At 44.9% G+C, this 26,055-nt stretch overlaps 5 protein-coding genes across 5 annotated transcripts in view; 2 read left to right on the top strand and 3 right to left on the bottom strand.

The window, feature by feature from the left end:
* The first annotated feature begins 1,891 nt into the window (after positions 1-1,891).
* Positions 1,892-3,606, top strand: LOC131287016 (cysteine-rich DPF motif domain-containing protein 1). Its single transcript, XM_058316030.1, has 2 exons — positions 1,892-1,929; positions 3,193-3,606. The coding sequence occupies exon 2, from the start codon at positions 3,193-3,195 to the stop codon at positions 3,604-3,606; it is 414 nt and encodes a 137-aa protein (XP_058172013.1). The 5' UTR covers positions 1,892-1,929.
* Positions 2,003-3,251, top strand: LOC131287015 (putative transferase CAF17, mitochondrial). The gene has a single exon (XM_058316028.1). It carries the CDS (start codon positions 2,020-2,022, stop codon positions 3,118-3,120), a length of 1,101 nt encoding a protein of 366 aa, XP_058172011.1. The 5' UTR covers positions 2,003-2,019; the 3' UTR covers positions 3,121-3,251.
* A 292-nt stretch (positions 3,607-3,898) lies between the features above and the next one.
* LOC131287517 (cytochrome c oxidase assembly factor 7 homolog) lies at positions 3,899-4,903 on the bottom strand. Its single transcript, XM_058316576.1, has 2 exons — positions 4,699-4,903; positions 3,899-4,621 (listed from the first exon to the last, which is right to left on the bottom strand). The coding sequence occupies exons 1-2, from the start codon at positions 4,799-4,801 to the stop codon at positions 3,918-3,920; spliced, it is 807 nt and encodes a 268-aa protein (XP_058172559.1). The 5' UTR covers positions 4,802-4,903; the 3' UTR covers positions 3,899-3,917.
* Positions 4,904-5,807: 904 nt separating this feature from the next.
* On the bottom strand, positions 5,808-7,801 carry LOC131289989 (NPC intracellular cholesterol transporter 2 homolog a-like). The gene is made up of 4 exons (XM_058319361.1): positions 7,501-7,801; positions 7,242-7,361; positions 6,645-6,820; positions 5,808-6,282 (listed from the first exon to the last, which is right to left on the bottom strand). The coding sequence occupies exons 1-4, from the start codon at positions 7,586-7,588 to the stop codon at positions 6,202-6,204; spliced, it is 465 nt and encodes a 154-aa protein (XP_058175344.1). The 5' UTR covers positions 7,589-7,801; the 3' UTR covers positions 5,808-6,201.
* Positions 7,802-11,690: 3,889 nt separating this feature from the next.
* The window catches only part of LOC131288798 (G protein-coupled receptor kinase 1), a 79,443-nt gene continuing 65,078 nt past the window's right edge, over positions 11,691-26,055 (bottom strand). The window contains exons 6-13 of the mRNA XM_058317974.1: positions 18,722-18,913; positions 17,147-17,302; positions 14,876-15,202; positions 14,378-14,496; positions 14,082-14,300; positions 13,797-14,003; positions 13,566-13,728; positions 11,691-13,497 (exon numbers count right to left, since the gene is read on the bottom strand). Of these exons, the coding sequence (XP_058173957.1) occupies positions 13,243-13,497; positions 13,566-13,728; positions 13,797-14,003; positions 14,082-14,300; positions 14,378-14,496; positions 14,876-15,202; positions 17,147-17,302; positions 18,722-18,913 (1,638 nt within the window). The 3' untranslated portion in view covers positions 11,691-13,242. The remainder of the gene's footprint in view (positions 13,498-13,565; positions 13,729-13,796; positions 14,004-14,081; positions 14,301-14,377; positions 14,497-14,875; positions 15,203-17,146; positions 17,303-18,721; positions 18,914-26,055) is intronic.

The following is a 26,055-nucleotide window of genomic DNA, read 5'->3' as shown; positions in this document are numbered from 1 at the left end:
ACTCCTTGAAAGCTCCGCTAACAAACTGCGTGCCATTGTCGCTGACCAGTGTAACCGGTGGTCCGAATCTTGAAAATATTCCTCGCAAAATACTTATCGTTGACGACGCTGTGATGCTTCCAGTTTTTATGATTTCGGGCCACTTGGAGAATGCATCGATTACGACCAGGAAATATGCTCCATCGACTGGTCCCGCGTAATCGATGTGAACCCTGTCCCAAGGTCCAGATGGTTTGGGCCAACGCGATGATGTCTCTACCGGTGGAGATTTAGCTGCGTCTTGGCACGCCTCGCATGCAGCGACGCGATCGGCAATGTCCCCGTCCAATGATGGCCAGTATACAAAACTGCGTGCGATTGCCTCCATCCTCTGGATGCCCGGATGTCCTCGATGTAGTTGAGTAAGGCATCTTTTCTGTAGCGATGTAGGGATCACCACCCTCTCCCCAAAAAGGATGCAGCCATCCACGGTTGTAAGTGCTTCCTTCCTGTTGTAGAATCGAGCCAAATCTGCGCCATATGTGATATTATTTGGCCAGCCATTCGTGATGTAGCGATAAACCTCACGCAACAGGGTATCGTTTCCCGTAGCCGTTGTGACTTCTCTAAAATTGATTGGGAAGGCGTTTAATGAATGTACGACTACGGAACTAATGGCTTCCTCGAGCTTTATACTCGCAATCATGTACTCAGGCTCCGGCTTCGCGTGCTTGCTGATAAGTCGCGACTTTGTCAAAGTATGCGTATTGGACGAAATTTTAGCGCAAAATGTATCCATCGGAACGGAGCCAAGTGCAAACAAGTCTACTAAATCAGCTCCCAATAAAAGTAGACCGACCTGGGCCACGCGGATGATCGCTGGCTTCGTAGTATTGCATATTGTGACTTCCGCTTTGAATTCACCCAATAATTCGAGTTGCTCGTTTGATGCTGTTTTTGCACACACTGTAGATCTAATCAATGGCGGCTTTCCTAAAATCGCCCATGCAGTATGGCTGATGATGGTAATGTCCGATGCCGTATCCAATTGCAACCGTATGCTTCTTCCATTGATGATAGCTTCGACAAACTTGCTGTTGGTTTGTACACTGCACACCCTAACGGTTTTAGTAGAAAGTTGCGATCGGCAATGTCCCCGTCCAATGATGGCCAGTATACAAAACTGCGTGCGATTGCCTCCATCCTCTGGATGCCCGGATGTCCTCGATGTAGTTGAGTAAGGCATCTTTTCTGTAGCGATGTAGGGATCACCACCCTCTCCCCAAAAAGGATGCAGCCATCCACGGTTGTAAGTGCTTCCTTCCTGTTGTAGAATCGAGCCAAATCTGCGCCATATGTGATATTATTTGGCCAGCCATTCGTGATGTAGCGATAAACCTCACGCAACAGGGTATCCCATCCTCGTCGCCACTGTTATGGTTTGTTGGTTTACATAAAATGATTAAAACTTTATTACTAATTACGTACAAAGTTACAAGTTAAAATTATAACGCGCGTGTGTGTATCCGGTGTATTGCGGCCAGCGCTGCCGTACGTCCGTGCCGGTGCGCGGTTGGGAAGCGAGAGAGCTCGGGGCCGATCTTCTCGAGCGCTCCACGGCAAGGACTCTCCACATCGAAAACCCAGTCAACAAGGACAGGGTTGAGCGGAAGCGTTACGCGCGCGCCCAAGGTGCCTACACAACACTTACAAAGACCTTTCAACTGAGAGGTGAATTATTAAAATCGGTTGAAAATCCAAAAAGTTATTCACAAATTGGTATTTTCGCAAGGTTTTGACCAAAAGGTAAATGTTTTGTTTTACCACTAATGTCAACTTTGACAACTCCAACAGCTGATGCAATGTTTACTGTTTTCCTACGAAGATAAAAGGCAGAGTTCACTTCGAACGCCGGCAAAAGGATAATTTTTTGCAAATAAGCCAGCGATAGTAAGTATCGACGCCCTATGTATCGTTTTATTTGGGCGCACAGATGCGCATTAAAATATTTTTCCAGTCAGCAAAAGAAAACACATCGAAATGCTGCTCCGAAGCTCCATTGTTGCCGGCACATTCATCAGACTCCCGGTGCGACCACAATGTGGACTACAGCTGCGCCATCAATCCGTTTCAACGCACAAACCTCTCACACTTCAACCACTGGCCGACCGATCGTTCATACGAGTGCACGGAACCGACTCCGCCAGCTTCCTACAGGGTCTTATGACGAACGATATGCGGCATTTCGAGCACGGCGGTGCGATATACTCGATGTTTCTCAAAGCCAACGGGCGAGTGTTCTGTGACGCACTGATCTACAAACGGCCAAAAGGCGAGCAGCATGATTATCTGCTCGAGTGTGATAGCAGCGTGGCGGGTCGGTTGGAAAAGCACCTGCGACTGTATCGGTTGAAGAAGAAGGTTGATGTAATAGCAGACGACACGTTCCGTTTGTGGGTTGCATTCCGAGATGGAGTTACACACGAGGAAGCCCCGTCGACTGAAGAAACAGCCTCCGATAAAAACCTTCCCGTGGCCGCAGACCAGCTGCATCCGTTCAAAGATCCCCGTCTCACACGGCTCGGTTATCGTGTGCTTTCCTCCAACGCAAATGAAAACGAAGCAATGGAACAGCTGCACAAAATGTTCCCGGGTTCATCGATGGCCCCGACGAACGGTACCGACCCTCTGCCGTACACAGCATTTCGTTATGCGCTCGGTGTTGGGGAGGGTGGCGAAAATCTTCCGGATGGCAAGTGTTTCCCACTCGAGTGTAACTGTGATTACCTGCACGGTGTCAGCTTTCACAAGGGATGCTACATCGGGCAGGAACTGACCGCACGAACGTATCACACGGGTGTCATCCGGAAGCGCCTCATGCCGCTCGAATTCAAGGAACCCCCACCGGTGAAAGACGTTCCATCGGAAGCACTCCAGGATGCGGAAATTAAAAACAAAGACGGGGCGGTTGTGGGAAAGTTACGCGGTTTAGCCGGTAGCATGGGGCTCGGATTGTTGCGCATCGAAAAGGTGCTCCCCGATGGACAACTGTCGGTGAATGTTGCAGGCGTTAGCGATCCAATTGCCTGCCGCACCAGGAAACCGTTCTGGTGGCCCAAAGAAACGAATACACGACACTAATAGGAAAATACTTCGATAAACGAGCTTAGTTTGATTTCCATTCTTCCTTGCATTCTCCGATTCGCTTGACAGATGATGACAGCAAAGCCTTCTTCGACGGAAGAAAAAATCCAAGACAAACAAACGGGCGCCCCGGAAACGCCGGCCATCCCATCGATCGCTTTCCGGTGCGAGCTGTGCGGACTGAACGAGTCCTGCGACTATCGGGGCCGTCGGCCACCGTTTGCGGCGAAGATCGAGCTGCCGGAGGATTGTTACGTAATGCGGGATCCGTTCGCACCACCGCCGAGTGCCGTACCGGACAAACCGGCCAGCGAACACTATCTCATCCTGGGCGCAGACTGCAACCTTTGCCGGCGGACCGTGTGCAAGGCGACCGAGTGTAGTTTCTTCTATGGGGCCACATTCTGCCGGCGGTGCAGCATGGAGCGGGTGGTGGAGTTTCCGCTCGAGGTCCGGAGTAAAATAAAGAAACAGTTCGCGTAACAGTAACACAACTGCCTATCTGCTGTTTGCTTTTTCTTCCTAACTGAAACAACATTTATTATCTGCATTCAACCTACATAGACTGGATCAATCAGTCCACGGAGCACACACGCACACACACGCTTTCACACGGCAAAGAAAAATACTAAAAATTAACCAAACACTATAAGTGGCTTTGCTACGGTTTCCCTCGCTGACGAAGGGAAATTCTCGTGCAAGATAACAAACGCAATCCTTCTACTACACTCATTTCCTCTCAGCTGCGTCCCTTTTCGCTTGCTACCGATTCGACTGGTGTCCGTCTCGTTGATCTACGTCGGGTTCAGCCCTTGTTGGAATGTCAGTTGCTGCTGCTTTTTTACCTCGTCCTGCATCTCCAGGGCCATCTTTTTGTAAATTTCAGCCTTCTTTTCGTCGCGTGGCGTTCCGTCACCTTTCGCGTACATCTGGCTGAGGTTGGCACAGGCGTACATGTTCCGCAGTTCGCAAGCCTTGTACGCAAAACCGAACGCTTTCTCCATGTCGCGTTCCACCACGTACGCACCCGGAGGTCGTGTCGGTTCGATGGACGATTTGTGTCCGGCCGCCGTTTGCTCACCCGTCTGCGCGTCCTTCTTCGCCTGGCTGTACTCGTCCTTGAGCACGCCGGAAATGTACATACCGGACAGGTAGAAACAGGCGCCCGAGTTGTTCATCTCGCAGCTTTTCTTTAGCAGCTCGAATCCCTTCGGTACGTCGCGGGTGATCTCTTTCGGCATTACCTTCGACACCAGCAGCAGACCGCTGTGCAGGCAGGCGTCCGGATCGTTCAGTGTGCAGCCCTTCTCGTAGTAGCTATAAGCCTTTGCCGGATCGCCCTTGTCGGAGGCGCGGCCCTTGCCGAGGAAGCTGTAGTTGCCATACTTCAGGCAGCTCTTGCCGTAGTTGTAGTCGTCGCAGTTCGATCGGTACACTTTGGCCGCCTTCTCAAAATCTTTCCGGATGCCCTCCAGGTAATCGCCAAGCAGGTGACAAACTGGACAATGAACGATGGGAATAGAGAAACCAATTTAAAACGTGTTCCGAGCGGGAAGATTCGTTTCCCATACCTACCTTCCGGTTTTTTCTCCGAGTAGCAACCAAACCGGTATTCCACGCCCAGCTTTTCAATGTATTCCTTTACTTCCGACTCATTCTTTAAATCAAACGAAGACATCACGGCACTGTCGATCGTTCGACTCGGACACTACGGTAAGGTGTTGTACTTTTCGTGAAAAAAAATGTATCAAACCAGCGAGATTTCGCTACGAAACTTCGCAACTTCACGTAACTTTTGAGAAATACAAAATATTTGCTTTTTTTCTTTGTTTTGACAGCTGCCCATGTTTGGCAGCAGAGCGCTGTCAAATCCCGTTTTGCTGTCAAAGTGATCTCACAGCATTATGCTGTGTTCACACCTGTACGGCTAGCAGTCGGATGAACGCATTTTTTAAAACTATTTATTCAATAACTGCAACATTATTTATAAACTAATTCAATATATTGGCGCTAGGCAACGAATATCAAACGGCACTAATATTTCTTATCCTTTTTTATAGAAAACATTTCGAGAAATTTCGCAAAGAGTCGTATTCTGGAAGTTTTGAGAAATTTTCCTTCTCAGTAGGATCTTAAAAATTTTCAAGATTTTGAACATTTTGTAGTAAGGAACAGTCCTGTGGTTGCGGTGCACTATGTAAAATCAACGAATAACGATTGCAAGAATACCTATTACAAACCTTCGTTGCTTCGACGCCAACATTCAACGATGAATCATGTTTTAGAAACCGTTTTTGTCCATTCTGCTAACACGCAATCCCATCAACCCTTCCGCCAACTCCACCTATTGCCGCGGTACGAAGTGTCGGCTAATACACGATGGCGCGATCCGTTTATTCGGTTAAATGCAATCAAACAATCAGCTGCTGCATGCCGCCAACGTCCCGCTAGTGGTCAATCCAACATCGCCCACGAACAGCCACGTTGACCGACCGGTGGTCGGCACACGGAGAGATCAATTGAATGTGAAAAATTTTCATTTCCGTAGATGTCTAGCGTGGTCGGCACAGGCCGGCTGATGTTGGCTAAACCAAATGGACAGGAGGCACGGGGGACACGGAGCGCGAAAGGTGGATGGTGGAAAGAATAAACTCGGCTTGTCGCATGCGACCGCGTGCACAGTGTCAACGTGTAAAACGAGTTGGTTTTATTGGATTGACTATGCTTTCAATTACAATCTAATTAACGGACGTTGAGAGAAAAAAAAAGGCTTCGCTTACACTAACAATGGTGAGGCACGGCGAAGCGTCCAGCAACAAAAGAATCGGAAAGAAACTGGCAAGATGGACCGCGAGAATCATGCTTCATCCGGTTGGTGTAGCGTGGATTTTCCCTCGATTGGCGGGAGTATGTCGCCTTACTACAGCTGTTCTTTATTGAGGTCATAGTACGCCGGCAGCGATGCGTCAATATGTGGTTTAATTTTTGTTTGGCACAGCGATGGGAAATAAGGCAACTTGTTGGTAGGAAACTTATCAACGCAATGGGGATAAACGATGCTTCCATCCTCATTTCGTTTTACTGGATTTTAGCTGGAATAAGCACACAGACCACATCCTTGTCACCCGACTTTAGCTCCCATTTTACTTCCACGGAAACCTAAAAAAGATGAAGTAAATTTAAATTACACCACGTGTTGCAATGAAACAGAACAAAAACCCAACCATCAACAATAGAGTCTATAAAGTATACACACGAAGGGAAAAAATGAAATCATATTTGTTTTGTAACGCTTCGCTGAACAAACAAATAATTCCACGAAAAACACGTTATTCTTTCTACGCATCATTCCAAACGCAAAATTGCAATGTATAAGCAAAGATTGATATAATGATAATGATGCGGGTTCACGTCAAAGCTCATCAGTAATCAACAATAATTTCAGTTTACAACCTTTTTGGGGTTATAAAAAAAATGGAAAAAAAATAAAATTCAAGTCAGACTGTGGAAATTTCACTTACCTTCGGGTATTGCTTCAAAACGGGTAGCGTAGTAGAGTAACGGTACGACGTATCCTTAGTCAATGGGCAGTTTAGTCCACTGTCATTGCAACCATCAGCGTTCGGAAGGGGGAATGGTACCTCCATGCCAAGAATAATTCCATGCACTACGGCCTTCAGTTCCGAAAGATCCTCGTCTAAACCATGGGAAGAAACAGAAAGCGGTAAGTGGTTCTCGTCGTACAATAGGTCTATGGATGTGTCTATGTCTTACAATTTAAATGTAAAATTGTGACACACTTTTGCTTGCGTTGGTTAATTGCCTTCAATGTCGATTAAACCGATAGAAACTGTCGCAAAGGAATAGAATAATGACCGCACATCTTTCATACAAGCAATTAGTGTACCATTAGCGGGACCTTGAGCTTGGTCCACAACTAGTAGCATTCTACTATCCTTCCGTTCTAGGTCACGGAAACCTTCAAAGTGCACACTCCATGCTTCATAAGGGGCGTGTACTAGCGAAGAAAGTATTCTCTCTTTCGCAACAGAAAATCCATGGTCAAGGACGAAGTATGTAAATCGGGGGCCATTTACGCTTTACGAAACTATACTTACTGCTGGTGAAGGTGATGGAGATGGTAGCATTAGAATTGCGTTTTAATACACACGACGCCTGGTCATCACCACAGTTCGACACTTCCACCTTGCTGAACTCTCCGATGGCCGTTTCGTTTGCTGTTGAAATATGAAGGGTTTAATATTATTCGAAGAATGGAAACAAAAATCCCCAACCGGATGCGGCGCATCGATCTTAGGACAAGCGCTTATCATCTTGTATTGGCCGTTTCGTGGAAAAAATAGGTCGTCAACCTACCGCAATTTGCAAAATCAGCTGCCCTGGACGATGACACCAGCACGAGGAACACGGTTGCCAAGATTAGCGCTGCCTTTTGGAAGCTCATGATGTTTAAATAGTTGAGCGTGTACTGTTTTTGGACGAAAGATCACACACCGATCACTTTTACTGATAATGCACCGATAGTTTCACCAAACTGAAGCACGTTCTTGCTCTGGCCGGAATGTTATCACAAAACAACCAAAAACCCGTATTCTCTTACGTTTGGGAAGATCGTAGCAGGCGGTATTATCAAAGTAGGCGATAAGCGGACTGCTTCAGGCGTGTTTTTCTCTCGTCCAATCTGTTGGAGCTCCAGCAACAAACTGAACGGACAAAATCGGCCCGATCACTTCACGACCTCCGGGCCGATCAATTCAGAACGAACCTACACACGAAGCTTGCATTCAGCAGAAGCTTTCACTTTCAAGCACCTGTTTAAAATGTGTAAGAGCTTTCTAACGACTTGGAGCCACGGCGAACACTATTTTTTTTCGGATTTGTACACGAAAAGGATAATTTAATAAAACTGTACACCAGTTAGTACGCTTTCAACTTTGCACTTCGCTGCATTTCTTCATATTTAAACATCCGCGTTGCACTTCGCCCTGCTACATGCATCTCTTTTTTTCTGTTTTGATGGTATTACTTACTAAAAATGTTCTCATAAGTGCCTTTTGTGTTATGCCTTCGGGCCTCTGACTGGGATTACCAACGCTGCGTTTGTTTTCATCTCTGCCGTATCTTTGTTGTATTTACTTAATATTTTTTAACACGTTGTTTGTAACACCCGGTGTTATATACAGGTTTCCATTTTTTGTTGCTTGCTAAGCGAACATTCATCATCCATTTTTGACCTTCCGAAACATTCGTTTTGCATTGCCGCAAGTCATATTATCCTCCTGGTGGTACCATTCTCTGTCCAACCGGCTTTCTTTCGCTCGTTTTCATACACTTCGCTCGTGTTTTATGTCTTATTAATTGGGTTTGTTTATTTGCATTTTTTAAACGCACATGTTTGAACAGGCATTTGCAACAATGTTATAATGTTTTCTTGACCCCGCACTACGGCTTACATCTGAGTGTGTTCTGTTCACGGTGCGTTTAGTTTTTCTTGCGACACTTCTTTCCTTTTTGTTTCTGAATAAATGTTAAATTCTCGTTCCCATTTTTTTTAACGCATCATTTTCATCTCAACGAACGTGTGCTTGGATGTGTACATTTGATTTCTTTTCTACATTTGTGTGTGAGTGTGTAGTGTTTATTTTTTCAGATGTTTGCATGATGTCAACATTTAATTGTGTTCTTTATAGACTACACAGTTAAATTAACACGTACAATTCACAGGAGAAGAGAGTTGTCTCTTAACGTACACTAGCAATCACTAGATTTAGATAATTTGTTGTGGAATTTTATGTTTTCCACAGTTGTTTTCCTTTTTTCTTTTTTTGGCAAAAGTCAATGATGTTCTCCATCGATTGAACCTTTATTTTTGGGTAATTATTTTAAAAATTCCTACTCACCTTCTGCGTTTCGTCGATTCCAACACCTGCTTCCTCTTTGTACGCACTATTCATGCGCGGTCACGTTATGCTACACACACCGAGTACATTTCTTTGATAGAAAATATTTTTTCAGTTATGCCAAACCGGTGATGGCAGGCAAACATTTAAACATAAACGCTTGCACATTTGTTTGACTTGTTTTATAATGTTTGCGCTAAATCCATTATTTCAAACATGTTAGTATATGCTTGGCTGTGTGTGAATGTGTACCGCATGCCACTCAAAGCTCCCTACAACGATAATAACCCTTGCTGTTGGTTCATATCTGTAGCAGCATTGAAAATGTTTTTCCCTACGAACTTTCCCGTCATGAAAACATGTATAATTGTATCTCTATATGGGGTTTTTCTGCTGCTGTATTGAGTTGTTTCAATGCTTTCTTCTACAATACTATATGCTGTTTATGTTCAATCAGTGTAAGCTTTATGAGTCCATCGAACTCGTTTCGCTTGATGGCCGAGCCATCCTTTTTCTTGGTTTCTTCTGTATTATTTAGAGCTATCGGAATCCGTTTTATGCAACAATCGTTTATTACAGTTTCGAACAAAATTCAGCGAAAATCGATGGACACAGACTGGAAATTATATATCGCCTACGATCACAAACACCTGACGGCATCATCACGTACACACTAAACACGCAATGGGATTATTTACCGATTATACTAGTATGTACAGCAAATGCCCTTGCGAGCCTTACATATGTTGCACTGCCGAGTAGTGCCGGGAACTCGAGGCAACCACCAAAAGTTGTATTCCACAGTGAGGCTCGAGTAGAGTTCTTCATCGGCCTATTGCCAGCGTCCACGGTCTAGTTTTACGTACTGCATCATTTTATGATTATCAACATTGCACCGACCGTACGGAGGAGTTCCTGATCCAAAGCTAGTTATTTTATTTGTAGAATTGTTCCACTTTTTTGTAAAAGAAATGATTTGCTTTAAGACCAACGCTTCAGTTACACGCATATGTTTCCAAAGTTCATGAACATGAACAAGAACAGATTGTGATTGATTTGTTAGAATCTGTTTTCTCTCACTGTTTTGAAACATGTGTTTTAGTGGTCCTGCTAATACTGTGCGTCTCGTTATATTTTAATCGTTCTCCAGAATTTATTTTCTTATTTTTTAAAGAATTTTAATTTTGTAATAATTATATGATAGCTTCAAAATGAATGCCACAAAAAAAAGTATTGCGCAAAACCATAAAGAATACAAACGGGGTTTTTAAGAAACAAGATTGGGAACATGCGAAAAAACAAAACCGTTAATCTATTACTAATTATTCTATTCAAGATCGTGTTTGTTTCGTTTTTGTTAAGTGTGCTTTTGCGATTTTTAATTGTGAACTTCTGAACTAGTGTGTTGGTGGGGTTTCCATTTGTTCTCTGCGTGTATGTAGCGTGTATGTTTTAATAGTTATACATATTTGACTGAAGGGCTTCCATTTACACATTTCTTTTTTGGTTTGCATGATCGAATTATCTTGTTCTTTTTTTTCTTTTACTGTTAGATATAATTAAAGATTAAACGTTATATGCACTGTGTTTCGGTTGTCTCACATTTTCGACGCGCGATAATTATATCGTGAACGATGAAAGAACGAAATCAAATCATCTACTCTAAAGTCTTGGTGTTGCATAACAGTGAGCTGCTGAATTTATATAATAATTACTTATTTTTGTTGTTTTTTTCCTTCCATTCATTTTTTTGCTTCGCCTAGCCATCTTTGGGATTACTTTGCCTTTGGCTTCGTCCGCCGCAGCGCATTTCAAACCCATACGAACAACTTTAGCTAACTATAGGTCCAGTCATTTCAGCTACTAAATGTAGAGATATAATTAATGAATTAATTAATATCGTGGCACACACACACACATACAACTACACACACACAATTACGTTCGTGCCGCTGCTGGCCGTTGCCAAAGCTGTAGCATTACTTTCGGTTTAGCATTACTCCGGTACGCTATTGCCACATTTAAGAGTTTTGTCAAAACTTGGATACATATGGTATTTCTTCTACAATTGCATCTATAGACAGAGCCACCTCAGCTGATCTTCGAATGATTGCTCGCTCGCGGTATTTCCAACTTAAACAGGAAGTTCCTTACACCCAGCCTACTAAGCGCACGTGCATTGGTGGTTTTGCTCGTATCGTTTCGCACTGGCTGTCAAACTGATCGTTTCACTTTCGCGTTTACTTCGATCGTTCCCTAAGTAGTGTGTTATAAAAAAAATAAGTATTGAGGATTGTTCGTGCGCGTTTTTGCTATAGCAGTCCCTACAGTGTATCCCTAAAGGATTTCTCCTATGTGTTCTGATAGGAGAGAGGCCATTGCGTAGTCGCGTCAAATGCTGAGGAATCTACAAGTTGATTACCATTGACCATAGTTGATGTGACATTGCTTACTGTTTAGAGAAGTTATGTTATTTTATTTTAATTTTAATTTAAACATTCTGCTGGCGCCCCATCGCTACAGATGCTGCTGCACTATTGTCATTGATTGTGTCTGATCTGTGGGAGTTTGGTAACGAAAACCATCAATAGGAACACCGGAAAGCTGCCTTCAGTGTTACAGATTTTCTACTTTAAATAGCAATTTATAGAGCGCGGGATGTTGGGGAGACTGTGTTACGAGTCGAAAAATAACTAGCAAATGTCGTACATACATCATTGTGGAAGAGACGGCCGATTCCTATATAAAATTACAGCTTTTTATTTGGTGAAAGTACACTCAGATCGGTGTGTTCTTCCGGCACGTTCTACATAATCGCCGAACCGAACCAGTTTGATCTACAATTGGAAACTATTGTTGATGGAAGAGTGCCGGATTGATTGCTCTCCACAGCGACGCAAAAAGTCCGCTGTTGTAATGCTGCTACTAGAAGTGTTTCTCTTAATGTTTGCGCTTCTCATTTTTCATGCACGTTTTGTTTGTTACCCCATTTGTCGCCCGTTGTATAAACGATGTTGTATCGTAATGTTACGTTAATATAGTTCTAATAACATCTGCTCAATGTGCTTCTTTTGTTTTTAAATTGTTTGTGTAGTCTTGTCCCTGCGCCAACCCACTACTCGATTATCACTTCGTAATACAATACTAAATTGACACATTCATTATTCTAAATATTTGTGTATGCTCCTTTCACTATTAATATTTTTGTTTGTTGGTAAGGTTTTCCTTTTATTTTGTTTTGTATGACGGTTTTGTCAGTGCTATCACTAGGGCTGATTTTGTTACTTTATAATTAAATTATATATATATACCCCGGTGGCATTGGCGGTGTTTTTTTTTTTTTGCTTTTACCCGATTAGCTATTTCCGCAGCCAATGAGGAGAAAATGGAGCAGGAAACCACCACTGCTCGTAATGTAATTCCATTACATATGCAGTCGTACAAGCGGGTGGAGCTTGCGCACCGGTGAACGTGTTAAGCCACGCAAGGCGCGGGGGTTTTGTTTGATATCATTCCTCAAATATCACTGTTGTATCTTTTCGGCAGCAAATATCAAAACCGTTTTGCTGCATCAACATCGGACGCACAGCAAAGGTACACAATGTTAGCCAACACCATTCTCGACCCTTGTAACGTTTCGATAACGAGAAGAGGAGACAAAAACAAAGCCAATCACCCACGCACACGAACACACGTACGTACACATGAATGAGCTGTTTCACATTACCTGTGTCCTGTGCATCAATGCTGTTTTCCTTCTGCTGGCCCTGCTGGAGGCGGCTCTGTAAGTGGCCACTGACAGTTTTTTAAATGTAAAAGTCTAATATTAACTCGCCCGTTTACGCCCCAGTCTCGCCTAAACTCACCTTAATTTTTTTTTCCTAATAGAAAAAACCCGTTTTGCAACTCGGAGTCATGAAATTGGTAATACTTTGCAAAAAACAACTTTGCATTCGCTCGACGATATGCTGTGCCTTGCATGGAGCACACTGGAATCCGTATGCCGGTCGCGGATCGGTCTACCGGATGCGCGTGCTTTGTGGTTTTGTGTTTATGTGTAAGTGTGCGTTGCGTGCGTGACGATGATGATGACACAATGGCAACCTAGCATTTAGGTGTCCTTGCACTTCATCTTCAGCAGTGGTTCCTTCAGACGATTCGGTTCTATGAAACAGGACCGAGATCGCAACAGTAACCGCTAGTTGGAGCCTCCGTTCGCATTCTTCTGGCCACTGCCGGCGAGCACCCCACCGGCACCACCGGAACCCGCGATCACCATGCCACCAGCACCCCCGGCTCCGGCACCACCCATCTGTCGGCCGTCTGTCGTACCTCGTTGGCCCTCGGTGCCGTAAATTTTCCCTGCCTTCTTCGCCATCGAACCGAGCAGCTCCTGACTTTCCTTGTGCGCTGCCCGTAACGAAAGTGCCCATTCCTTGAGTCCAATTTCATCCTACAAGAGCAAAACCGTAAACGTGTTCAATCAGTGGTATCTTTCAGGCTTGCGGGTCTAGTATTTACCGAATTCGTCAGAATCAGCTTGCCATCGCGAATGCCATCGCGAAACCGGACCTGGACGCACTGTTCGTTCTTAAACTGCACAAAGTCGGGCGATACCTCCTCGATTTGATCCATGAACACCAGCTCCGGTTTGGTGCTGCCACTTTCGGTATGCAGTTCCAGCCTAGAATAAGCAAAACAAGGACGCCGTGAGATGGTTTCTTCGACAGTGACAAACGATCTGGCACTCACCTGTTGGGATAGAGTTTGGCGTAGCGCGTCTGCCAAACGGACGCGAACGAGCCGCCATACTTTTTAATGTACCCGTGTAGTATGCAGTCCGAGTCCTTCTCGTCCGCGTCGAAGCGCGTCTTCTGTTTGGCTTTGCGTTTTTGCTCCACCTTGTCCGCCTCGGTGTTGACCGTTTCGAACACCGTTTCTGCCACCTCTTGTTGCCACCTGTGGAAGAAACAGTAAAGCAGAGTGTAATACAACTTCTTCCCTTCATTAGCAAAAACCGTTCAGAAGTTACATTACCGTTCGGAGATGGTGAGCGGGAAGTACCGGTACAGCTCCTGGTCCTGCTCCGTCAGCTTGATGCCCTTGGTATCCTCCTCGTCGAACGATCCGATATCGAACGCATCGGCGGCGTTGACCTCACCGCGCGGTGGTATTAGTGGTGGTGTGTACTTCTGGTAGTACACCTGGTTCCAGTCGATGCCGGTGAAGAATGGGTGGGATTTAACCTCGTCCGCACTGCGAAAGTGTGATGTCGGTTAATTTTTTCTACCGCTCCATGCTCCTCACCAACCGCGCACCGTCCGGAGACTTACCCGCCGCCCTTACAGCCTAATCGCTTGTCGATGTCTCGCTGCAGCAGGCCCTCCAGCAGGTCCCTCAGTTCTTTGCTGAACGATTCCGGCAGCTCTACGTTCTGCAAGAACGAAGGTTGCTTTTTAAAATAGCTATTTAATATTCATACACAACTTCGGTTCGATCGATGAGAGTATATTTAGGGTATTATGTTTGTTTTGTGAGATGTATTAGTACGAAGCACGTTTCAAATCAATCTAATAGACTAATGAATTACACAACAAAGGATCGAAGAAATAGGTTAATTGATTATAGTTTGAAATTATTATTTACTGATCGATAAACAGTGATTTCAATACGGTATAAGTTAACTACATTGATTTATGGATTTAGTTAAGTAGTGATTATTCAGGTTTAACAATGAGTAATAATTTTTTTTGGTTAATTTACGACGAAACAAAAATCAAAAAGATTAGTTAAGCAAGAGCTACATCAAATTCAAAAACATATCAACCTACCATTGTTAGTGTCATCCGATCGATCTCGTGCTTGTCCTTGGTTTTGTGTTGCCGGAACGGTGAGTGGCCCTTGAGCAGTTTATACAGCATGCAGCCGAAGCTGAACCAGTCGGCGCTCGAGTCGTACGGTGTGCCCTTCGACAGGACCTCCGGCGCCATATAGCCGTGGGTGCCAACCGATGCGTGAGGCTTCTTTTTGCTAAAATCACAGGCCAACCCGAGATCGGAGATGCGTACGTGGCCATTCTCGTCCAGCAGTATGTTGGCAGGCTTCAGGTCCCGGTACACGATGAACCGTTTGTGCATGTGCTCTAAGCCGAGGATTACCTTAAAAGGAAAGGAAGTAAGGAACCAATAAATTATTTCATAAGTTAGTTTCGCAAACTATACATCTTTTTCCCAAGTTCAATCGCTATTCACTTCGCTAAAATTTGTGTTTGTATCACAATGAAAATTTCGTTTAAATAACATCAAAGTTAAATCATTTCAATTGCCATGGTTGGAGTGTGGAAAGTAGAAAAGTTTAATGTTGGAAAAAATCCATTTAGCAGATAAAGGTCTCTCCCTCTCGAAGCCGTTCCTGCTTACTTATTGGAAGTAAAATTGAATTAAATCTCTTCGATTTTTGTGCCAACATGTTTCGATCTACTGAATTTATGGATGAATTTTCAATCATATTTCATTACAGCGTTATGGCATCGGCCTGTTCGGTTGTATGACGTAGTTATCCCTATGAAAATTAATTATTTTCCCTGAGTACTACTCCTTCCATTTTATCTGTTTTCAAACTTAATTACTACCTCGTCCATAGGGATTGCTTTCTTTAGCATAAAGTATCGATTGCTTCAAAAAGTGTGCAGACAATTTGCCCCACGCCACTGCTACAGCTCAAGTGAGACTACGGGGAATAAACCTCAACCAGGTAGCTCCACTTTCTAATGGTTGGTTCGACGGATGAAATCCTCAACTTTTGTTTGCGCTTGCTAGCAGCAGAAGATTTGCGCTATCCAACAATTCCGACGAAAGTTAGAAATGAAATCGTAGCTTACAACTCAACCGTAAGACACGAGCCGCCGCCTCGCCTGGACAAGTAATTAGGAAATTTTTGCGCAACAAAAAAAAGGCTCGATTGAAAGACTGAAAGTTTTCACCTAATTCGGTTACTTTGTCTCGCACGGGCGAACCGAGAAGGAATGTGAATTTGAGATTCCAGCAATGTTCTTCAACTTCGTTCATTTATGCTCCTCCCCTGTCATTATGATTAGACCGTCTATTCTTTTACTTTTCCTAGAAAAACATGCAAAAGTGTAAAGGCGGATGAAGCTTTAATGTAATATTTTACGAAAAAATGCTTGTGTGGAAAACCAAAAAATAAAACAGGAGCTCAGTACGAACTGCATTAGTGTCTAGAATGATCAGAACTCTCAGTTGTACATAAATCATTGCTCAAAAACACAATTCATATTGGCCAGGCGCACCAGAGGCTTGTGCCGGTTCAGTTCAGAGTAATCGCAATGGATTTGGAATGGAATGTTGCCAGTATTTGCCTTGGCGGGACAACCACTGATGCAGAAAGGCCTACAGAATCCTTCTTCTACCCCCTTGTTTGGCACGAATGTAATGTTTCCGGATTTACTGATAAAAACAGAGAGGCCCCTGGTGGAGGCAAAAAATTGCCGTACCAAACTCCAACCCAAAGTCCCATGTAATAAATCGACCGTTAAAACTTCAATAAAGCCCGTAATCATGGCGTAATGCCGGACCGACTAGTGGCCGTGCCGGTCGACGCGCACTGAGCGCTCGTTAATCATCATCTAACGGACTGCGAATGGCAGTTCCGGTTCCGTGCCGCCCATGGTCACCCTCCGTATCTCCCTTCCCCCACCACCTCTCGAGCGAGAAGCAATATGATGTGGTTTGCTGCGGAAGATAGTTTGGATTAACGGCCAATCCGTGCGCTCCGTGGCGCACACATCCTGGCGCTCCAGGTGTACGTGCAAAAACTTGCCCAACGCCAAACGAGCCACGGGAGACAGATGGTGGCGTAATTAAATGCCCTACTTTGCTAGCTTCCATCGACATCATTCCAACGCGTTTCGGTCGCCCAGCGTATCCTTTCTCTACAAAAATATGAACAGATTAATCCAGTTTTAAGCCACGGCTCTCTCGAACATCCCTGGTAAGGTCGCTCGGTTCCCTCCGTATCGAATTGCCACCTTCCTCGTGCATGCAAACCCGACCGACAACGGGGTTGGGGGGTAAATCACTCACCTCTGCCGCGTAGAACTTCATGTCCGACTCGTTGAAGACACCGTGCTGGGACAGATGATAGTGCAGGTCGCCACCGTTCATGAGGTCCAGGATGAAGCACAGCTTGTCCGGCGTGTGAAAGGCGTACGTCATGCACACGATGAATGGGCAATCGACCTGAAAGTTGATGACCGGGAATGCCAACGACGACGACGACGACGACGATGATGATGATGATGCCACAGTTCCGTGAGCAGGAAGGAACACGTTCCCGGAAAGAAAAGAAAAAGAGAAAAGCAGGAAAAACATTATGAGATGGTACGTGTGTATGTGTGGATATCACTGTGTGTGTGTGGGTACGATAAGAAAACGGAAGTTCGTTAGATGGATGCTTCAACTGTTGAGCAGCTTCCAGTGCATGATTCCGGATCTCCCTCTCCACAACGTTCGGGCGAGTTAAATCATAGCCAAGGGAAGACCATTCCTACCCGCTCTCCACGATGTCTATCCCAACGAAGGTTTAGTGGGAAAGTTTTGGCGAGAAACTTTTCATATCAAGTGCACAAAAACTGTTACCAAAAGGCAAAGTAATTGATGGACGTTAAATGACGCTAGTGTGTGGAGTGGACTTTGTCGGAACTTTCGTGCCATTTTGCCGTGGAAGTAGCAGGCATTCTTTGAGCTTTCTGGAAAGGGGAATATACCAAAGGAGATACACTTAGGCGAAGGAAGTCTTTTCAAAGAAGGCCCCTCCAGCCAAAACAATCCACTGGTGGATGTGCTCATCTTAATCTTCTCTCTCTCCCCGCTGAGCCGTCATAAACGGTTCGTCCATCCGCATAATGAACCGCGCCCTTGTGTGCGCCTCTACCGTTTCACCCTTCCGTTCGCAACTGCCGGACTTCCGGGACACCTTTCGTTGGGTTTCGGTGACGGTGAAAGGTGGCTTGACATTGGCCGGAAGTGAAGGCTTTTCCTCGACACATGCGACGCTCTTTGTCTCTTGGCGTTCACCGTTGACAGTTTTCCAACTAATGGGGATAAATAAACGGAATAGAAAAACACAAAAAACACACACACACACACACACACACACACAAATAGAGACGACAAAATGGCCAGGTTTTACGACGACAAAGTTGGCAGCCGTCACCGTCAACCGATTGCTCGTTGGGGTGAAGGATTTCAAGCAGTGAATTTCACATAATCCAGCCGGATTTATGACGCCACGCTTGCGTTGCGGAAGCATGAAGAGTCGTGTTTTATGGCACCGTTGGCCAGTTGGACATATGTGGAACTAATAGAAAAGGTATGTCGCTATGCACTGATGGGGTTCTCTTTATCTCGAGTGCGCAACATTGTCTTCACTCGGTGGTGGAAGCATTTGCACTGAAATAAACTACTACTGGGAGCTAGTTTCTTTATCTTCAGCCAACGTTCACTTTTTGTTTTGTGCGTTGTAAGGGAGCTTTTCTAGAATTAAACTGAACTCTTTCTAATTTTTTAAAACTCAAACACATGAAGCAAGTAGCTCCCACAGTATGATTACGTAACGTGTTATTCCTTCTTCTTCGTTGCAGAGCCACGTGTACTTACCCCCGTACTGACCAACGACAGCATCGTCCGCTCGTTCAGCGCCAGCGTTTCGCCCTGCTTCATCTTGATACGCTTCTTGTCCAAGCACTTCATTGCGTACATCTTGCCGGTGTCCGCCTTGCGGCACCCGTACACCTCGCCGAAGCCACCCCGCCCGATGATCCGGTGTACGCTGAAGTCGTTCATCGTCAGCTGGAAAAGCGGATGCGAGAAAGCGGTGGTATGATTAAATTAAATTTGCAAACAATACGGTTCATGATTTTCACGCTCCAACGTGCGGGACACACATTTCCCATCGATCCACGATGGAGACGCACGGTCGCTCACGTGTTGCCGGGTGGCGTACCGTGGCAATAAAGTTGTGTAAATTGGTGCAACCGTACATCGGTGGCAGAGTCATGTGTAATATAATTTAGTTTAAAGAATAACAATGAGGAACGTGATATTAAAGAGAACACACCTCTTACATATTTAAACAATTTTGTGTAAAATGTTCTTTCAGGGAGAAAAGGTTTCCTGGTTTTTGATATTTGAGTCAATGAAACATTTAAAAAGAAGTACTTATATTTAACCACATCCCTACTTTGACTTTGAAAATTAAAAAGGCGCACAGCAGTTCATAAAATACATGATAACAAACTTTCAAACAAATGTTCCTAACATAAATTGAAATCTCAATTAAACATCCATCGAGTTTAAAGCGAATGACAGTGCGGAGTACTTTAAAAGCAGGGTGTCGTTGTTGGAAGCTATAAAAGTGCTTTCTTATTCGAAGCCATTTTATGACCGGCCGTAAAACATGGCACATCGCAAGCCTGAAACCGGAGAAAATGCGGGATCAATCACCACTCTCCCCTCCCCGTTTGTAGACATTTTCCAGGATCGTTACCGTTAGACGACCGTCAAAAAACCCGGGAGAGGATCGTTAGAATTGCGCGCCTTAATTGGACGAGCCGTGTCTTTATCGCCTGCCGTACGTACGTTCACCCCGAACCACAAGCCTGGAAGAGATGCTAAACACCACGCCAATCAAACACTCCTAATGAAGCACATTACCATCTTCCCGGATTGCTGCCACGCGATGGATCATCCATCTCGTTACCCGAGAGCCCGAGAGAGAGAGTGGTCTTTTGCTAATCCGCATCGATTGCAAAGAAGAACACCTTCAGGGACAATACAAAAACAGAGCATCTCACCCTCTTTCTCTCTTTCGAGCTGGCGAGGAATGAATAAAATGTATAGTAAAATCATAGCTAAGGCCAACGACGGTTCGGTGATCAGGTTTTACTTGCAGCAAAATGGCAGAGATATAACTTGCGACTGTATTCCTTAACCAGGGCACTCGATGGATATCGATCGGGGGAAATTTTAAAAGCCCACCTCCCCCCGGCACCACCAACCCGACGAGCACGTTTTTGCATGCAACCTGCTTCGTGTGGTTTACGATAAGATAATTCGATTAATTAACAACCACACACCGACTCTGCCGTTGGATTCCGCAAGAAGCGCTTTCTTGGGAGTGCAAATTGCTCTATCCTGCCAAGCAATTCGTGCCAATACTCGTGGGCAGACACGTCCTCGGGGGCCCCGGGGAGGTAGGCAGAACAAACGGAAACACGCCCACAATAAAATAGATAAAATCGTCTTCCTTTCTTGCTCGTTGTGGTCATGAGCCCTTGAGGCTGCCTTCAGGTGAAAAGACCGAGTCGCGGTTGACGTTGGTAATCAAAAAAAAGGGATGGCAAGGACGGTGAGCTAGTCGAAGGTGGCAAGGTAATAGGAGTTAATTTCAGTTTGATGTATCCTAATGCCCACGCGTTACGCCCAGGATCGTTCATCTCCGTTGCCTGGTCGCTTCTAGGCACCGATTGTGAAACGACTTTGCTGAACTTTATCGCTTTTCATTACGACACACGATACTCCATGTTCCACTTAGCCATAAAAGAAAGTGCATTCAATTAGTTTATAATTGAATTGATCTTTTCTCCTAATCTGGGTTGAAATATTTGGTTGTGTCGTAATTCCTTTAGAAGAGACCAAAATTAAAACCATTTTAAGCGCCTGAAAACCCTCTCCGACGGTTTTGATTGGAAACGATTGAAAAAGGTTTGAATATTTTCATCGCTCACCGAATTTATCTTAAAGAAAATAATACGTTATCTTTCAAGTAACGGCTGGCAAAGTGAAAAAGGACTCTCGACCCCGAGAAAGTAGCACGACGGAATTCGTTGGGTGCCAGAAGTCACAGATCACGAACGTTCACTAATTGAATTCCTCGATATCAATCCACGTCCGGTGCAGTCGTCTTTTTTCTCATCTTATCACACATAAGTCAACCCACCAAAAGCCTTAGAAAAAGCACACGGCTAGCCTAGAACCGGTGGCGGAGAACTTCCGTGAGGGAATAACTTTTAAGAAGTAGAAAAGACGGAAGCCAAGCTTCGCCGACAAAAACAGGAAGCCGAGTAAGCTGATGGAATTCAAAAAAGAGGAAGAAGGTAAATCTGTAAAAAGAAAGTGACGATGAAAAACTTACGGTAAACCAAATGAAGCCCCCAAGTGTGCTCAAGAAGAGGGAAATGTTCGAAGGAAAATAAAGTTGCCAGAACGTGTGGCAATCTGCGGACCAAAATTGTCATCCACAGGGACTGCTCACAGTGGCTCAGAGCGTGGATATTTTGCCATGTAGTGTGATGAATTCTTCAACAACTGTTTCCTTAAAAAAGATAGTTCAACTCAATTCCTCGCATCCAAAATTTTTAATTTTTATGGACAAGAGTAAAAATTTTATAAAAGATACATGTTGTTACTTACTAGCAATTAAAAACATTGTGAAGTGAGTGAACAATTGAGAAAATGACTGAAACAACCAAGTAAATTGCATTTCCACAGCAATCGAAATGTATTATCACAGTTATTTGATTTTAATCGTGGAAAGAATCATCCCAAATGATGTGAAATGAAACCGGTGGAACCACTGTGCGCCTATCGTACATCGTTTCATCTTCACCTCAGCTGATTAAGTTCCACTTTTTTTTTCTACCGTCGCCGACACCTTTTGCGAGGCTCTTCCTCAATTTGGCAATCTATCAACTTTTCCTCCCGGCTCCGATTCGCCAGCAACACCAGCATGGTGCGGCTAAGTTGACAGACTCGTTTACACCGGCCGACTGGATGATTGAATTTCGAGCACACTCAGAGCAGCCGGCCCAGGCCGAGAGTGGCAACGCACCCACTTCAATCGATCGAAGCGGTTTGGCGGAGAAATTCAATTTCCAATCTAACGACGATTGCGAACGTCAGCGTAGTCCCGTTCGCTGGATCCTTGTGTTGGCTGGAGATTGTCAAATAAACGCCTCACTGTCACAGGCAGAGAAGAGACATTTGGCCCGTATCACTAATTACCCAGCAGTGATCGTTTATTGCCGTTTTCTGTCTTTTGCGGCGGTACGCTCTGTCACCCTCTTCCCGAATATATCTCCGATTCTCGTTCGCTCGAAATGGGAGGGGGAAGAACAGCTCCCAGGACATCGGGACAGAGAGCAAACCACTTTCACCACCGACACAGCATCATCGTGGGCACGACGGACGGTGAAATGGAGGCGCCCAGTTTTCCACGAATAAATATCACGTAGCTGTCATTATCGTTATTTTTTACGACTTTAAGCGCGTGTGAGTTATCGCGGGGAAATGGATCCGTTAACAGCGCGACGGGCGGATAATAAGTGGTTGCGACTCTCGCACACGCCACTCTTCTTCGAACCTTTGCCTCACTTTCTTCTCGGGTTTGCGGGGGAAAATTTGTATTCCCACCAACGTCAACGCTTCTCCAATCGTTTTGACAATGCCACCAGCCAAGTGCCGTTTCTCTGGTAGACGTTTGTGTATGCATGTGTGTGTGTGTGTCTTTATATGTCAACATCACGACATACGGCTGCGACATCGTTCGTCCCCGGCCAGGACGCGTGGAGTCAGTAGCTCGCCCATTTCCGAAAGCCAGAGCCCCCAAAGCTACCAATTTACGACATAACCTAACGATGTTAAGCGGAATGATTGATAGAGAGGGGGGGAAGAGAAGGAAGAACACCCAGAAAAAAAAACAACAACCAAAATGGCCCACGAACGGCTCCGAAACCGGGAAGGAAACGTAGGTGGTAATGAAAGAAATGGGGAATGAAATCAAGTCATTTCATTCCTCGCCGTTGGAGCGAAAAAATGAAACCACTCATCCGGTTAAGCTTCCCCTTTTCACCAGGCAAGGCTTGGCTACAAAAACACGCACAAGCGTATACACAAACAAATACACACGTCTCCAGGCTCACCATGCAGCAGACAGCGCCATCCGCCAGAACGTTAGAGCCAGTGAGAGAAAGAGTGAGCGTTAAAACGATGGTCCACTTTTGGTAGGTAGATAACAGCGTGCCTCGACACGCATGAACTGCCCAACGCCGGATGTGTGTCTGTGTGGATGTGTTTGTGTGAGACCGACCGCATATGGCACGCAGTGGACATTCGTCCTGGGTAAAGGACACACACACACACACATACACGACGATGGCGCCACCGGAAGGTGAAGTTGAATCTCTCTTCACCTGATTTAACTGTCATTTCAAAACACCGCATCCTACGATCGTCGAACGGAGCCGGCGGAGGGTTCAAATTAAATGCTAAAGGTAGAGGCGCCCAATATGCGCCTTTTATCCTTCGTGAAAACACAAAAAAAAGGACAAATTTCCGAGAAAAACCAACGTAGCACACGGTTGACGGATTTTCCGCCAGCAGGGATCAATGGAACGAAAGCAAGGTAGGAACCCGGTGGGGCGCGCGAACACAGGTGCTCCCTCCTGTTTTCGACTCAAGCCGTCTCTTTCTCTTGCGAGGGAAGAAACATAGGCGCGACACACAGAAGACGGAGGTTGGAGAAAGTTGGTTTTCCAGTTGAGTTCTCGCATAGGTCGTTTAATTAATGAAAATTCTTCAGCCATCCGCGGAAAATAACTGCCGAAAAGAGAAGCTTGAAGCGGAAATGCTAGAGACAGAGGAAGCCATTTTTGGAAATATAAATGGATAAGCGGTGTTTTGTGTATGCAGACGGTCTGTTGCTATGCTGTTGCTAGGCGTTCTATAAGCGTATCTTTAATGCTTCAAACAATGTTGGAAAATCACTAAGCTGCACCTGTTGCCACGTTAAAATGAAATGAATGATATCTGCTGCTCGATAAATGTTTTTACTCCATGCAATATGATACGAAAATTCGTTTTTCTCTGAATTTCGCACTTATATTCATTTCCCTTACCCAATCCTACGCGGTTGTTGCTCCAAAAGCATGGGCGAAATTTTCCATCGGCAAAAAAGCGTTAACACAAACGGTTTTACTTTCATTGCATCGCTTCGATGTATGTATTGACGCTGTTCCAGGTAAATCTCATTCGACTGCGGAATGTTTCCAGTAAACGCTAAACCAATTTAATCTTTTCAGTTTCCAAGAAATTTGAGCCAAACAAAAATGAAACATTGCTCAAAATCTGATCTGTTGGAAAAGGAAATCCGCAAATAAATCATTCTGCGAATCGTGAAAGGAAAACCTCTCGCTGAAGCATAAAAAAAAACATCCAGCTGCAACGAGTATTATTTTTTTAACGTAAATAAAACAAAAATAATAACGTCGGTAATTTTTTACTTCATTCCGAAGCGAAGAATATCATGTTGCCATCATAGAGATAAAACAATCCCAACTCGAGCATAAAATTTTCCGAACGCGAAGGGGGAAAATTATGAAACCGTACAGCAAAGGAACCCGCACCGTTTAGCTGTAATTTTTTATTATTGTCATTATTAGCCGAGCACACCGATATTGCGGGCAAAAGTTTCACCTATCACCAGGCATAAAACACCATAAAAACTAATCTAATCAAATCGAGAGTTTGAACATCAAGCCGGTTTTATATGGAAACCTTTTTTCTTTCATTTCCTCGTATTATTATTTAACACCACACGAAGCTCGGGACAAGGACCTAACTTTCAGTCCCGTGCATCCCCGCACCACCGGCTTGGGCTTATTATTCTACCCCGTCTGCTCTTCGACTGCTGCCTGAAAAAAAGGGATAGAGCCGACCGGAAAACACTCACACAAACGCACGCACGGACACTGCCTCTCCCACACGGGGATCTCGTCCGATGGGATCGGTAGACTTTGAGACTTTTGGCCATTAACATAGTGCAAAGGGAATGGGCGCGCGAGGCTAATGGTAAACGTTGACCCAAATCGCCACGGACAAGTCAGGGCCACTGGCTAAAGGGTGGGTGGGGAGGGGGTGGACCATTGCCGGACGGCAGGAAAAGCACAAGGCCCGGTCGGTTCGTCGGCAAGCGCGCAGTTTCCTCATTTTCATTTTGGAATTTCCGTGCAATAATTGCAGAAACAAAGTGTCGGGACCATTTTAACGGCGAGCAGGAGTTGAAGAGCCGACGATTATTTTTCGTGATCCCTAACACAATCACCCACAGGTTGCTTGGGCGACGATTGTTGGTGATAATGGTGTGTGAGTGTGCAATGTTTATAAATAACGAATGGTAACATAATGGCATTAAAGAAAATCAATAATTCAAAAGTATGATATTTGTGGTGGGATCTCCTTGAAGAAAGGAAACCACTTTGTTCAATCATGGTATACATTAAGTAGGAGGAATTTCAAATGAAACCTAACAATAAAAACTTATAGCATTAAGGATGAAGTGCAAAAAACAGGGTTCATATCAAAACGTGCCTTAGTTTTTACCATTTTAAGAAAACATGACGAATATAAAATTGTCTAACCAACCTCACAACTTTGCCTACGCAAACACACGCTCCAAACATAATCAAGCCATCACAAAAATTACAACTCCGACCCGTTTTGCAAATGCCACTAGAAAAAGGATTCTAGCCTCTTTCCTTGCCTTCCCCGGGGCGTACACATGGGACGATGAACATATTCCGGTGGGCGGTGGATGGAAGATTAGTCGGTGTCGGAGCCTGTCATTTGCTATTCATCAACTAGCGCGTATAGTCAGCTAGATGTTGAACCCTTCGGGCACTGTCCTGCGGATGTGTGTCTACATGCGCCCCCCCAACGTTTCTCACTCGCTCCAACAAGTGGCCGTACAGGGTACCATGATCAAAGTGAACGATAAGGACGTGCGAGGGACCGGAATCGCCCGGTCCGGATTCGAAAGTAGCAGCCGGACTTGAAAGTTAATGATGTTCTCTCACTTTGCTTCCGGCCGAAAGCCGCATTCTTCGGCCCGGCGTGTATATGGCGTGTGCGAGTTTGTTTTCTTGCCCGTACAGCCC

The sequence above is a fragment of the Anopheles ziemanni genome, chromosome 3, assembly GCF_943734765.1.
Source record: "Anopheles ziemanni chromosome 3, idAnoZiCoDA_A2_x.2, whole genome shotgun sequence".
Lineage (NCBI taxonomy): Eukaryota > Metazoa > Arthropoda > Insecta > Diptera > Culicidae > Anopheles > Anopheles ziemanni.
Note: the sequence above shows the minus strand (reverse complement) of the source record. Positions and strands in the feature narration are given on the sequence as shown.

Excerpts from the sequence above, each read along its gene's own strand:
- LOC131287016 (XM_058316030.1), top strand. The coding sequence starts at position 3,193 with ATGATGACAGCAAAGCCTTCTTCGACGGAAGAAAAAATCCAAGACAAA.
- LOC131289989 (XM_058319361.1), bottom strand. The coding sequence starts at position 7,588 with ATGAGCTTCCAAAAGGCAGCGCTAATCTTGGCAACCGTGTTCCTCGTG. Across the intron at positions 6,821-7,241 it reads CTCCATCACCTTCACCAGCA|ACGAGGATCTTTCGGAACTG; the intron begins GTAAGTATAGTT and ends CCCATGGTTTAG. Across the intron at positions 6,283-6,644 it reads TTTTGAAGCAATACCCGAAG|GTTTCCGTGGAAGTAAAATG; the intron begins GTAAGTGAAATT and ends CATCTTTTTTAG.
- LOC131287015 (XM_058316028.1), top strand. The coding sequence starts at position 2,020 with ATGCTGCTCCGAAGCTCCATTGTTGCCGGCACATTCATCAGACTCCCG.
- LOC131287517 (XM_058316576.1), bottom strand. The coding sequence starts at position 4,801 with ATGTCTTCGTTTGATTTAAAGAATGAGTCGGAAGTAAAGGAATACATT. Across the intron at positions 4,622-4,698 it reads CTCGGAGAAAAAACCGGAAG|TTTGTCACCTGCTTGGCGAT; the intron begins GTAGGTATGGGA and ends TTCATTGTCCAG.